This window comes from Coregonus clupeaformis, chromosome 25 (assembly GCF_020615455.1).
Source record: "Coregonus clupeaformis isolate EN_2021a chromosome 25, ASM2061545v1, whole genome shotgun sequence".
Classification (NCBI taxonomy): Eukaryota; Metazoa; Chordata; class Actinopteri; order Salmoniformes; family Salmonidae; genus Coregonus; species Coregonus clupeaformis.
This window is the reverse complement of record NC_059216.1, coordinates 36,881,956-36,897,103: the sequence shown is the minus strand read 5'-3', so window position 1 is coordinate 36,897,103 and position 15,148 is coordinate 36,881,956. Positions and strand designations below refer to the sequence as shown.

The 15,148-nt window shown below is 45.2% G+C and overlaps 1 protein-coding gene across 3 annotated transcripts in view; it reads left to right on the top strand.

Annotated features, from left to right (window-relative positions):
• slc25a21 (solute carrier family 25 member 21) overlaps positions 1-15,148 on the top strand; it is a 145,819-nt gene that overhangs the window by 61,742 nt on the left and 68,929 nt on the right. For all 3 annotated transcript variants that reach the window (XM_041848150.2, XM_041848148.1, XM_041848149.2), the window contains exon 3: positions 12,927-12,975. In XM_041848150.2, coding sequence (XP_041704084.1) covers positions 12,927-12,975 — 49 coding nt within the window. The remainder of the gene's footprint in view (positions 1-12,926; positions 12,976-15,148) is intronic.

Here is a 15,148-nt window from a genome sequence, read left to right as displayed (position 1 = left end):
AGAATTGTGCGCAGCTCAATAAGCCTGCATTAATCACACTCACATTTCCTCCCATCAGTCTGTGTGCCTATCAGCAGGAATAGCTCGTTAGTTAACCTCATTAGCATAATGTACACTCCAAGCCCCTTTGAGCTGGAAAGTTGAATCATACTTTTTCCGTTGAGCACATTCCATGAATAAGGTACTGACAAACATAATTCCATTTAGCCTTAAGCTTATGTATTGCAATTAAATTGGTAATGCAGAAATACAACTTTTTTTCACTGGCAAAAGAGGATTTGATATGTAGCCTTTCCTGAATCACCAATAGCATCTCATCTGGACTACAGTCCTTTACAGTTTGGATTTTTCTACTCAAGAATTATTACCAAGTCATGACAATTTTCTGAAACTTGAAGTCAAAATGATTGAGGGTTTTGTGGCATATCTTTTCTGCGGGACTTGAGGGTTGGGGGGGCCTGACGGGGGTATGAGGAGGCGGGGGTCTGGTCTGGCCTGCTCTCTTTTGTCTTGGAGGGAAAGTGAAAGCATGCAGAGTCAGACGGAGAGGAGAGGGCTGTGCCTCCAGGCGGTCACTTGTACTACAGGTGCTTATAATCGACTCTCTGTGATTCATCCTTGTTGTGTTTGGAGGTGTCACCTTGGTTAATGGATCTGTCCATCTTCTACGGCCGTCAGTACTCTGGACAATCAGGTTGTGGAATGTTGGACGTCATAGAGTGGTTCTCACACCATCATAAAAGGTCTTACAGCATCTATCTATGCATACTTGTGTGTATTGAGATGTAACACACATGTGTATTCAAAGCCCTCACGTGCACACTCTCTCCCTCCCTTTTTCTCTCTCTCCCTCTCTCTCACACACACAGATACCACACACTCGCTCTCTCTCTCACACACATGCACGTACATACGGAGCTGGTGTGTTGTCTTAGTGTTGGGTGGTAGGGCAGCAGGCTGGTCGTTGGGCCTGTAAATCAGCCTCTTCTTGATGGAACTCTGATGGACAGGAAGCTAATGTGTCCCTGGTGGGTCATTACAGCCAACCTCCCAGATCGCCTCCCTGCCTGCCTGCTGCTCCCCTCCTCTACATACAGACAGACACACAGGGACGGACGGATGGACACACACATCCACACACAACACCGAGACACACAAACACTCATGGAGACACGCACCCTCACACTCGGTTGCACACACACACACACACAGAGTGAACCATCCCAGGCAGCTGCCTGCTGGAGACCAAAGAGACAGTAACAGAGACACATGTTGAACATAAACTGGCTAAGCCGTGTCAAGAGTTCATCGGCAACATCTGTCATAGCAGAGCAGGCACACAAACGCCTATAGCCACCCTCACACCACCACCACCACTTTCCTCTCTCTTTCTGTCTCACCCTCTATAGCCACCCTCACACCACCACCACTTTCCTCTCTCTCTCTCTCTCTCTCTCTCTCTCTCTCTCTCTCTCTCTCTCTCTCTCTCTCTCTCTCTCTCTCTCTCTCTCTCTCTCTCTCTCTCTCTCTCTCTCTCTCTCTCTCTCTCTCTCTCTCTCTCTCTCTCTCTCTCTCTCTCCCCCACCCCATGTTTCCTCTCACACCACCACCCCTTTCCCATCTCTCTCCTCCGCCTCCCTAATCTCCCCCTCTCGCCCTCTCTCACCCCATACTCCCCCTCACACTCCCCTCTCTAAATCCTCCTATCAAAGACCCTACAGTAGAGACCCTACAGGATCCTTCACACTGCTGTCGTCCCAATCAATCACTACCCCCTCTGATAACCTTCTTCATCGTTCTTCTTTATATCCACTGCGGTCAGGTAGCAGTTCTGCTGTCACAAGCAACATTCAGATTCAGATTGTTTAATAGTCACATGTACAGGGTTGCAGGTGTGATTACAGGGTACAGTGAAAATCTGAAGCTTTGAGCTCCAACATGCTAAAAAAAATAAAGTTGTAACAAAGACAATAGAAATAGAATTAGCACTATATACATAATAACAGCGGTGGCAGTGATGACTATATACATGTCCATTGGGGTGGAGGCAGAGTAAAGACTTAGGGGGTGGGGTGGAATGACTATAGGTTTTCTCTCAGTCCCATAGGCTGTTCGGTCTGTTGTCTATTTCATACTAAGTAACCTGTTCTTTCTACATTCCTTCCACTTTGGTTTGGAATGGAAATAACCTTTTTGAAGAGCAATTTAATCCTGACAGTTCTTAGGTATTTCGGATTGTCTTGATAAATAACAGGATGAAAGAGCATAGTGATGAGTACATCCGTGTTTGGTTCAGTTGGAGAGAGGCCAACACAGAGATCCTGACCCCTCAATTCCATTATGATGGAGCAAGCTCTCTACTACGTGTTGCTGAATAACATTATCAACTGCATCAAGACCTGCTGAAGTGAACCTTATAATACTGTTAAAATACTGGAACTGCTCAACACTGATTTTGTTCATATTTGGGTGTTTTTCTTGTAATTTCTTTGGCCAGCGTATATGGTGCGACTTTCAGTGTGTGTGTGTGTGAAGGCCAACAGGCGGGTGTGTGAGAGCCTTTGTCTGTGGGACGGTGTTTAGATTTATTTAGGTTTGATCTTTGAAGTTAACCATGGTACAGTATTAGTTTTCCTCGCCGCGCTGAGAGAGAGACATGGCCTGAAGCCATCTGCCAAAACACCAGCCATCACACAAGTGCCTTAGTACACACACACACACCGTACACACACTCACTGTACGTACACAAACACACACACCAACCCACACCATGTCACAGAAACAGCCACTTCGTCACTCTGCCACCCCCCCGCCCGGGACAATTAATTATCCTGATTTTAAATAATGCCTATAAATCACACACACAACACAGCACCCCTCTGCTGATTGCAGAATTATTGCATCAAACCGCCGCCGTAACATGTTGGGACTGTGTTTGGCCAGTGAAGACTTCAGTAATGGCTTCCTGCCTCTGACTCTCATGCTGTGAGGAATCCTATATACTACTACCACCTTATACCACCTTCAACCACCTTATACCCCTGGCCTGGCTGCATCTCTCCCACCCCTCCCTGCTTCCTGCTCCCAAACAGGACTCATCCTGAAAAGAACCAGCATTGTCTCACTGTGTGTGTTGAGAGTTCTGGCTGGAAGGGTTTACTGAATGACAGATAATGTGTTTGGTGAGGAGCTGAGCCGATATGTTGTTTGCTCATTATATTGTACGGGCTGTCTTATCAATACAGATGAGGTGGGAACATACTTTAATGATTGAAATGATTGAGTTTCAGGCTAATTACTGATATTTTAAACATTTTCAGTTTATTTCTCTACCGGTATATAATATTGTTCAATAGCTTGAATAGTAGTGTGTGTGTGTACTTTGTAAATGTTAGTGAAAACAAATGTTTCGTGGACTTTTATGGCAATTTGAAAGGTGGAGCTGAGAGGAGTTGATAGATTGCCTCGGCCTGCTGAGAGAGAAAGTAGGTGTGAATGTGCTGGGGATCACCGTCTCGGTCTATCTCCCCCCTCTCTCTTTCTCTAGAAATCCCCTTTGTTAGAATATATGGAAGAGTGGATGGCATTGAGCGTAAAGCATCCTGACGTGGGTAGTTGGAGGTCATTTGTGTAAGTCCTGCTGGTGAATAGGATTGGCACGGAGGACTTCCTCTCAGACATCCGTTACAACAGGGTTTTGCATTTAGTTGATCATCCTTCTTTTTCTTCTGCTTCTCTTATCCGCTTCCGTGCGGTCGGTTGGCAGAGGCCAACCTCATTTGCATTCTGATGGGCGAGCTCTGAACACTAGATGATCCACACATACGCTCCAATGACAATCTAACACCCGTGACAGTGGGTGTCTCGGTGACACCTGTGGCAACTGTCACTCAGTAAAAATCACATGCCCTCTCAGCTACAGTGTCAGTCCCCACATATCACTAGCTAACATCTCAGTCAGGGTTGTCATATTCCGCATCTGTCATCATATTCACCTCAGAGAAGTCATACCTTTGTCTCTCTCCATGGTTCAGTTACCAGGGGCCGGTGATAAAGGCTTTATGCACTCGAAACACACTGCAGTTCTTATTTATACACCTACCCGTTGTGTCTTGTGTTTCACCTAACCGGTAACTAGCTTAGGATGGTGTGCTTGACTTGAAGTGATAGATGTAAGTATGAGGCCGATCTCTGTGTCTATTGGACAGGGTGCAAGGTTCTGTCTTGTCTTGGTTAAAGAGGAATTGAAGAGGAGTTTTCCAGAAGAAAGGAGGAGGGAAAAGAGGGATGATGAATACTCTTCCTGTCTTATTATCCCTCCTTCTGATTCCCACCTCTCTCCCTCCCTCCTTTCAGCTCATCTGATTCATAGCCGTTGACCTGAGGAACGAGGAGACGCTCCTTACTCTAGCACCCTCCTCCCCTCTCGCTTTCTCTATCTCCTACTCTCTCTTTCTCTCCCTCCCTCTCTCCCAGTGATAGTTGACACCACTCTGCTCCCAGTCCACAGAGAGACCGACAGAGGTGATAACAGATAAAGTAGCAGAACCAGCGGTAGTGACACACACACACACACACACACAGTAGTCGGGGCCGTCAAGGCACCAGGAATGCCTGTGTGTTCGCAGAGTTGGGGCAGATGCAGCACAGGCACAGCTCTCGACAGGGGCCCTCAATAAAATCCCCTGCTGTCATTGGAGAAGGCCCCGCTTGTTTTTGTAAGTGCCCTTTGAGCTTTCTCAAGAGCAGAATTGGAGACTGTTCAGAGAGTTGGCTGGGGTGTGTGTGTGTGTGTGTGTGTGCGGTTAACTGGGAGGGATGATACTCTGCTCCACTCCCAGAGACAGAAAGCCTGATTGGGGGGCATTTTAGTGATTAATAGCTGTATCCTCCACGTCTTCTCTTTTTCCCTCTCTCTATCTCTGTCTAACTCTCTCTACAGTTTATAGCAGTCATGCCTAGCCGGGCTAATCCAGGACCAACTCTTTAATCTGCTTCAGTTGGAAAGATACAAGTTTAGTGGAGGCCTTCACTCTGAGACCGTTTTTGGCCTCATGCATATAGAAACACGATCTCTCTCTCTCTCTCTCTCTCTCTCTCTCTCTCTCTCTCTCTCTCTCTCTCTCTCTCTCTCTCTCTCCTCTTAATTTTAGCTCTCTCTCTCTGTATGTGTTGTGTTTTGGGGCTGTAGCTATTTCCTTTCCCAGATGGTCCTGAATAAACCATTAGACAAACTCTTGTTTTTATATGTAAATTCCTTCATAATCAGTACCTTAATGTTCGTATTTGTTTAAGGGGGCTGAAGGTTTATTCCCCCAACTGTTTATAATTTATTCTCTCTTCCTCAAATACTCTGAGAACAGAATGATAAATGATAAATAGGACGCACCCTTTATCATTCTGTTCTCAAAATAGGTTCATTTGGGACGCATACCTAGACCCCCTGACATGAGAGGAGCTCTGAAATGAGGAGTCATAAATCATTGATATTAATGGCTGCCTGTTTTTGCATTAATGAACTTTCTTTCCTCTGCTAAAGCCTTTAATTGCATTTTAATATCTGCCAGTGTATGTGTACTTTACTCATGAAATACCAATTTTTCTGCCATATTTCCTCCTCCCCTCTAGCCTAAATGAGGTGATTGTCTGCATCCCAAATGGCACCCTCTTCCCTATATAGTGCACTACTTTTGGCCAAACCCTATTGGGCCCTGGTAAAAAAAAAAAAGTGTGCTATATAGGGATTAGGATGCCATTTGGGATGTAGAATGTGTTTAATGGGTTGGTCTGTGCCCACTTTGGTTTGAAAATGGTTTAAATTCCCAATTTCAATTTAATAGGATTACATTTGAATGGGCGAGTCTGCTGTTTGCTGTAAAAACAGGGTTGATTCTCTCAAGGCACCATTTCAGTGTTAAAGTGTTGGCCTGCTGCTATAAGTAATACGTTTAGTTTATTGGTCCAGCACCGATCCAGTCGCGTGTGAAATTAGGTCCCTATATTTTACATTGAATTATATTCTCCATTTCCCATTCGGACTGACTCATTCATCTACATGCCTAATGTACAGTAGGTGCTTAAAGGCTATACTGTGTAGGTGTTGAGTCAGCTTATTACAAATGATCCACACATACGAAAATATACGCATGCACTACTGTAAGTAGCTTTGAAAATAAGCGTCCATTGCTTTAGAGTCCATTGCTTTTATTCATGGACACAGTCATGTTAAATCATGTGTTAAGTTCATAAAAGTTTGTCACAAAAACATGGGAGCTTCCTTTTTCCTCCTTGACTGGTCAAAAGTACTGTATATTTTCTTCTTCGTGTGCCCTTGAATCTTTTAGTGTGTTACGGTACCGGAGGGACTAACCAGGAACAGTGGTCTGTTCTGACTGTGTCCTGTGTATACATACTTTACTCTTCACCCAGTTATTTCTGTCCTGACAGTCCTAGAACCTGAATGTCAACTGCGTGTTGATGGATCTGCTTTGTTCCACTTGGATGACAAATGGAGTAGTGTTGTGCTGTGTTGTGGCGCTGTGTTTGTTTTGCATTGTAAATCTGTGTTGTGAAACATATTCATGGGGGGAAACATGCAGCCATAAGCTACAGGTTCATCTACAGGTTCATCAGGGCATATCGTATCAGAGAGCTGAACAAAAGTGCCTGTTGCGCGTCTCTGTAGCAATTAGATTCTTCTCTTCGAGTCAATGTGCCGTAACCATTGGTAATGTATGGCTGATGGCCTAAATGATATGGCCAGTAACTCACTGCTGTTACTGTCCCAGAGAAATGGCACTGGAAGTAAGACGATATCAAATATGATGTTGAATAATTAAGAGACTAATCATCTAGAAATGAATCTAGTAATTGTATAGCCAGTCTGTCTCACGTACAGTGCGTGTCAATTTCACGGGGGAATTCCAACTTCCTGTGACCTTGTCTCTAAGACTACTAGGAATTGTGACTCCTCTCAGTTGCTATGTGATTGCTTACACCTGTGTGTTCACATTGAGCAATCACTCCCTGGCACAACACTGTTTTTCTTTCTCACTTCTGTGTGGGAGCAAACTGCGTGGCTCCCTGAGCCAAAACCAACTGAGAAATATCTCATCTGAATGATCGTGTCTCTTTTCTTCTGTAAGACAAGTTATCAAACTACGTGGAATGTTGAAGGGAAGGGTTGCCGATGTTGGTGCTCGTTAAGGCTATAGGACACAGTGGGTGCCTCTAGCCTGGTATTCTACCCTGGACAAATAGAATACATTCTAATAATGTATTTCTATGCTCTACCCTATCGTTATATAAAGTAGACCTATCTATTCTATACTATTCTAATTCCATTCTATTCTACCATTCTTTAGCACAGGCCCACAATGCACAGTGCCTCTAACTACTGAGTTCTGCCTGTAGCCACCCAAGTTCTTCTTACACGTCCAGATGGAGTGATGTAGCACTTTATGTACTGTTGCACTTTTTCACTTTGTTCTACTGGCACTGACTCTGATATGTTCCTCATTGTCTTTACTATATCACGGCCCATCCCACGTCCAACACGATGCCAAAATTCCATGCGTGTTAAACACTGGCACACGATGGAAACAGCTGGCAATATAAATCGGCATTCGATCAAAAAAGCAAGATGTCCTCGTGAAATCTGTGTGATTTTTGAAATCATAGCCACTAAGTAATTTTTTTGCTAAGTAACTCTGATATTGAATACAGAGCTGGTTGTGGTGAAGGAGAGGATCAATACAGTATCTGATTGTGTAACTTGGCTGTGTTCCAGACAGAGCTGCCGCTCTCTCTCGGTGTGTGTGTGTGTGTGTGTGTGTGTGTGTGTGTGTGTGTGTGTGTGTGTGTGTGTGTGCACGTTTTTTCCTACCTTTTCAGGACCTCACTGTCCTAACAATTCACCCAAATGTCCTAACAAGGTAGGAAAACTAACTTTTTAGAAAATTCAGGACTTTTTTTTCATGTCCTGAATTTGTTCAAAGGCTATTTTAAGCTTAATGTTTAGGGTTTTGGGGTTAGGGTTAAGGTTAGGGTTTTGGGGGTTAGGTTAAGAAAAAAAAAGAAAAAACGTTATCCTCAAAAAGTCCTGAAATTTCACAAAAATAAAGCTGTGAGTGGGTGGGTACTTGTGCAGGTGTGGGAGCCATGGTTGACAGGACCTGTCAGTGCCATTGTGACTCCAGAGACAAAATAAACTGTAAATAATGGAATCCACCAATATCTCACCCAGTGAAGTGGAACAGAGCTACAAACCCCAACCAGATGGCAGGTTACTGTGGTATTACAGCAGTATAACTACCCAACGCCAGTGGTAGGAGCTCTCTGCTGTTCTCACAGAAAGATGAAGAGACATGCGAAAACAGAAGACAATATAATGCTTTTCTCCAAAGGGACTTACAAGTTCTTCTAATCTACAGTAAGTGCGTACATTTTAGTACGTGTATGTGATCGCTGGGGGAATTGAACCTACAGCCCTGGCATTGCCAGCACCACACAGGAAAACCTTAACGTCCAGTTGTTGTTTTAGCTTCTCATTTGATACATAACTGCCTGCTATCATCAGTCTGTCCCAGTGGTTGCTCTTCCCAAAGTTCAACCAAACTCTCTGAAGAAGAGGGGTGAAGACCCTCCTGCTCCACAGGGCACCAGTGCATCATGGGGGTTTCCCTTCAGCTGTCAGCACGTGCTACTGTTTAATCAGGCCAGCATCAGCACTGAGACCCCTCAAACACTCCAGGGAACACTTCACACACTCCTCCCGTTCTTCCCTCCACATTCACACCACTCCTCCCCTCCCCTCACACTCATCAGCCATGGAGAGGAACAACCACAGGAGGAAATGATACAAACATGGACTGATCATTGATGGTATGTAGTGTTGAGGTGGTGCTCTAGGAATGTTCTACTACCGGAGTGGAATGATGACTCACCAGACTGGTACCCAGACTAGTTCTACGTAGGAGCTGGGTTAGATCTGGTGAGATTGAGGTTGGAGTTGTTCGCTTTCTGTCAGGCTCATTGTCTTTCTTTTTTGGTCCCGGTTATCAACTTGCTTCTCAGGCATCTCATCAGGCTGAGTAGTCAGATACAGTGGGGAAAAAAAGTATTTAGTCAGCCACCAATTGTGCAAGTTCTCCCACTTAAAAAGATGAGAGAGGCCTGTAATTTTCATAATAGGTACACGTCAACTATGACAGACAAAATGAGGAAAAAAAATCCAGAAAATCACATTGTAGGATTTTTAATGAATTTATTAGCAAATTATGGTGGAAAATAAGTATTTGGTCAATAACAAACGTTTCTCAATACTTTGTTATATACCCTTTGTTGGCAATGACACAGGTCAAACGTTTTCTGTAAGTCTTCACAAGGTTTTCACACACTGTTGCTGGTATTTTGGCCCATTCCTCCATGCAGATCTCCTCTAGAGCAGTGATGTTTTGGGGCTGTCGCTGGGCAACACAGACTTTCAACTCCCTCCAAAGATTTTCTATGGGGTTGAGATCTGGAGACTGGCTAGGCCACTCCAGGACCTTGAAATGCTTCTTACGAAGCCACTCCTTCGTTGCCCGGGCGGTGTGTTTGGGATCATTGTCATGCTGAAAGACCCAGCCACGTTTCATCTTCAATGCCCTTGCTGATGGAAGGAGGTTTTCACTCAAAATCTCACGATACATGGCCCCATTCATTCTTTCCTTTACACGGATCAGTCGTCCTGGTCCCTTTGCAGAAAAACAGCCCCAAAGCATGATGTTTCCACCCCCATGCTTCACAGTAGGTATGGTGTTCTTTGGATGCAACTCAGCATTCTTTGTCCTCCAAACATGACAAGTTGAGTTTTTACCAAAAAGTTATATTTTGGTTTCATCTGACCATATGACATTCTCCCAATCCTCTTCTGGATCATCCAAATGCTCTCTAGCAAACTTCAGACGGACCTGGACATGTACTGGCTTAAGCAGGGGGACACGTCTCGCACTGCAGGATTTGAGTCCCTGGCGGCGTAGTGTGTTACTGATGGTAGGCTTTGTTCTCTGCAGGTCATTCACTAGGTCCCCCCGTGTGGTTCTGGGATTTTTGCTCACCATTCTTGTGATCATTTTGACCCTATGGGGTGAGATCTTGCGTGGAGCCCCAGATCGAGGGAGATTATCAGTGGTCTTGTATGTCTTCCATTTCCTAATAATTGCTCCCACAGTTGATTTCTTCAAACCAAGCTGCTTACCTATTGCAGATTCAGTCTTCCCAGCATGGTGCAGGTCTACAATTTTGTTTCTGGTGTCCTTTGACAGCTCTTTGGTCTTGGCCATAGTGGAGTTTGGAGTGTGACTGTTTGAGGTTGTGGACAGGTGTCTTTTATAATGATAACGAGTTCAAACAGGTGCCATTAATACAGGTAACGAGTGGAGGACAGAGGAGCCTCTTAAAGAAGAAGTTACAGGTCTGTGAGAGCCAGAAATCTTGCTTGTTTGTAGGTGACCAAATACTTATTTTCCACCATAATTTGCAAATAAATTCATAAAAAATCCTACAATGTGATTTTCTGGATTTTCTTTTCTCAATTTGTCTGTCATAGTTGACGTGTACCTATGATGAAAATTACAGGCCTCTCTCATCTTTTTAAGTGGGAGAACTTGCACAATTGGTGGCTGACTAAATACTTTTTTCCCCCACTGTAAATACACACAGCTAACCCACCTCATACAGGCAGCCTACAGTTTATAGCAGTCATGCCGAGCCGAGCTAATCCAGGACCAACTCTTTAATCTGCTTCAGTTGGAAAGATACAAGTTTAGTGGAGGCCTTCACTCTGAGACCGTTTTTGGCCTCATGCATATAGAAACACGATCTCGCTCTCTCTCTCTCTCTCTCTCTCTCTCTCTCTCTCTCTCTCTCTCTCTCTCTCTCTCTCTCTACTCTCACTCTCACTCTCACTCTCACTCTCACTCTCACTCTCACTCTCACTCTCACTCTCACTCACACTCACACTCACACTCACACTCACACTCACACTCACACTCACACTCACACTCACACTCACACTCACACTCACACTCACACTCACACTCACACACACACACACACCTCTATTTTCTCTATTTTCCAAAACTGAAACTATGAGAGAGAAAACATGCCTTAGTCCATGAGAATGTGATCTCCAGTCTGCTCCAGTCCCCCTGAGCTACACGGGCAGTCAATGATTAATTAATGATAAACCTTCTCCTAATGTTGTTGTGTGTCTGACTTGGGATGCGTTCCAAATGGCACCTTATTCCCTTGGGCTCTGATCAAAATAGTGCACTATGTAGGGAATAGGGTGCCATTTGGGATGCAGACTAGGCTTGGGGGATGCAGACTAGGCTTGGACTTGTTCGGACTGTGTGCGTGGAGACATGGAGGAATCTATCGGATTGTTGTTTTGTTTGTTCATTTCTCTGTTTGGTTTCCCACTTATCATCAGGATCCTAATGTGGATCTTAATGTGGATCCTAATGTGGATCCTAATGCTGTGTACGTGTGTGCAGGAATAGGAGAACGTCTTGGCTCCTTTCCGTTGGTCACCTGTTGCAGCTTGTTCTTTCTCAGGAGTCCTTAGTGTGCAGGCAGGCAGACACAGGTTTGGGTTTGGAGTGTTTGATCATCAGGTTAACTGGAGGAGAGAAGATCCAGTGGCTCTCAGCTTTCAAGACAACACTATTCATAGTAACACAAATCTTTGGCAAAATGTCACTAACTGAGAGGGACTGTAGGTAAGATCCATTCATGTGACTAGAGGATTATTTAGGCCAAATGTTTACGATAGTAATCGATAACTACATTTTTTCCGTTTTAATTCATATCAACGACGGGAGTCTCTGGCCTGCCTAGCTAGTTCTACCAATGCATAGCTAGTGCCCATATTAAGATGCTGTACTGTAGACAGTCATTTCTCTCTCTGTGGTATTTCTCTCTTGTGATAATTGGCTTCCTGGAAAAACCCCAAGGAGACACTCTGTTGTTTATAGACAATATATTTAATGGAGCTTAATTAGAATGAAGCCGTATTGCAGAGCAGCTGTGTACACACTGAGGGAATCTGTGAGGGAAACCATTAAACCCAATAGCAGACTAAGAGCGAGAGATACAGTAAGAATGAAGAATCTGACTTTATAATGGCTGATTTAGGCTGAATGCCTCCAGTGTTGGAGTGCAATGGGTTTTTAACACAGATGTACTTAGTTATTCTGTGTGTGTATCTCATTCACAGACAGACTTACCATTTGGCTCTGATTGCTGAGATAAGTGTGTGTGTTGGACTGGAACCACAAGGCCCTCACTGATCAACAGGCTCTACATTGATGATCCAACAACACATGGATTGCCATGGATGTTTGGTGACTTGAGCCCATCATCACTAACCTGGTACTATATTCATTGCTTGACAATGACAACAACCATAGGAGATGGCAAGACAGCACAAACAGAGCTGGGAGCACCAGGCTAAGCTACACATTATAGTCACTTAGCGCCTGTTTGGGGGGACCCAACTCACCAGTCACCACTGCCTTCCTCGTCACTACCCAGAAGGCTCACCACACACTTGACAGTCAGGCGGTAAAAATATGATTAGTGTGATGATTAATGTGGTTCTATCCCACCATGTTTGGTCTGTGGGGTGGTACCAATGATTATTGGGTGTTACGGTGGTTGGCTGACAGTTTGGGTTGTTGTGAAGTGAAAAATGTGAAAGAAATTGGTTGCCATTTGTAGTTGGGTTCATCATTGTAACTCTACATCTATTATGTTTTACCAATGTTCGCCAGCAAAGAAGCCCTCCGTTTTCCAAACAAATGACTGGAAGGTTGACAATGTGTACATTCGGGTAAATGAAAAGCAATATTGTGATGAGTTCTACTTTGGTCTCTCTCCAGGTCTGGTGGAGATCCTATTGATGCACCCTCTAGATGTGGTGAAGACCAGGTATGTGTCCCTATAAAACACACACAAACCTTTAACTTAAATCCAATGACATGGTGACATTTTTTGTTGATTTCACGTTAGTTGACAACTCAACCAAATATCAATAAAAACTAGACGTTGAACTGACGTCTGTGCCCAGTGAGTTGGGTCTATGTTTTGGAGTGTTTTTCATACCAGGGCTTTTTCCCTGCTGCTTAGCTCAGTAGGCCTGGATCTGGCCAGCACTGTATTCTCCCAGTGGTGGGCAGCACCCCATGCCAGAAGCCCTGAACCATTTTGTGGAAAATGAAATGCATCATTTACCCATTCCACCCCACAATGTTTAAGTAATACGTTTTTATGTTTGCAAATCGCTTACATTTTTACCTCATTATTTCATTTGATCCCGTCCTTTTTTTCATGGCCTGTGGGTTGCTGCTGAAAAAGAACCAAACATAGAAAATAAAGCTGATCAGATTATGTTTTCATTCTCTCTCTCTCTCTCTCGCTCTCTTTTTCTCTCTCTCTCTTTTCTAGCCCCCCCGCTCATGTAACGGTGGCAGTGCTGAGTGCTGTGAGGGTAGAGCGGTAGAGGAGAGGAAGGGTGATCAGGACCCTCACACCACAGCCACTCAGCCATCCATCCATAAACAGGTCGTGGGCCGCTACTAAAGCTTTATAGTCTGTCACAGGCCCAGCAAGACCTCTGGCAAGGCCTCAACCCCTCTACCCTCCCCTCTGCACTCCTCTCCCCTTCACTTTTCTCTTCTCCCCTCCACACCCCACCGCCTTCCCCTCCACCCCTCCCCTCTGCTACCGCCCTCCCCAACCCTCCCCTCCCCCCGCCCTCAGTCAATTCTGCTGCTTTTCTGTCATTTACAGCAGTAGTTTCTTGGTAAATAAACTTTCGAGGCCTTGGCTTTTTAAAAAGTGAGTCTGTTGCACTTTGAAGGTTGAATGGATGCCACCACCAGAAGAGAAGAGAGAGGAGGCGTGGAAATGCAGGAGGGATTAAAGGGGAAGGCTGTTGGAAGAATACACTCACACACACAAACACTTCACACACACTAGGAGAGTGGCTGGGCAGTGTTGTACTAGTAGATATCTGACACTCTGGGGGCCTGTTGTGTGATTTACAGCCCTGTGTAGAAGGTATAGATGCTTTATTACAGGTAAGCGCTGACCACAGCCTGTCTGTCTTCACACACAGGGGTCAGGGTTAAAAGTGCAAGAGCTATTTCCTTTGTAATGCCCTTCTTTAAAGAGTGATAAAAGAACCAATCAAAACGACAGCTTTATTGACATGTTATTGATCTGGTTTTGGTTTTTGCGCCTGTGTGTCCCTGTGTCTCTGCCTGGTCCATCAGTCGGTGTGTGTGTGTCCCTGTGACTGCCTGGTCCATCAGTCGGTGTGTGTGTGTGTCCCTGTGACTGCCTGGTCCATCAGTCGGTGTGTGTGTGTCCCTGTGACTGCCTGGTCCATCAGTCGGTGTGTGTGTGTGTTCCTGTGACTCTGCCTGGTCCATCAGTCGGTGTGTGTGTGTCCCTGTGACTGCCTGGTCCATCAGTCGGTGTGTGTGTGTCCCTGTGACTGCCTGGTCCATCAGTCGGTGTGTGTGTGTGTGTGTCTGTGTCTCTGCCTGGTCTATCAGTCGGTGTGTGTGTGTGTTCCTGTGACTCTGCCTGGTCCATCAGTCGGTGTGTGTGTGTGTGTGTCTGTGTCTCTGCCTGGTCTATCAGTCGGTGTGTGTGTGTGTTCCTGTGACTCTGCCTAGTCCATCAGTCGGTGTGTGTGTGTGTGTGTCTGTGTCTCTGCCTGGTCTATCAGTCGGTGTGTGTGTGTGTTCCTGTGACTCTGCCTAGTCCATCAGTCGGTGTGTGTGTGTGTGTGTCTGTGTCTCTGCCTGGTCTATCAGTCGGTGTGTGTGTGTGTTCCTGTGACTCTGCCTGGTCTATCAGTCGGTGTGTGTGTGTGTGTCTGTGACTCTGCCTTGTCCATCAGTCGGTGTGTGTGTGTGTGTGTGTGTCTGTGACTCTGCCTAGTCCATCAGTCGGTGTGTGTGTGTGTGTGTGTGTCTGTGACTCTGCCTAGTCCATCAGTCGGTGTGTGTGTGTGTGTCTGTGACTCTGCCTTGTCCATCAGTCGGTGTGTGTGTGTGTCCATGTCTCTGCCTGCCCCATCAATTGGTAGCCC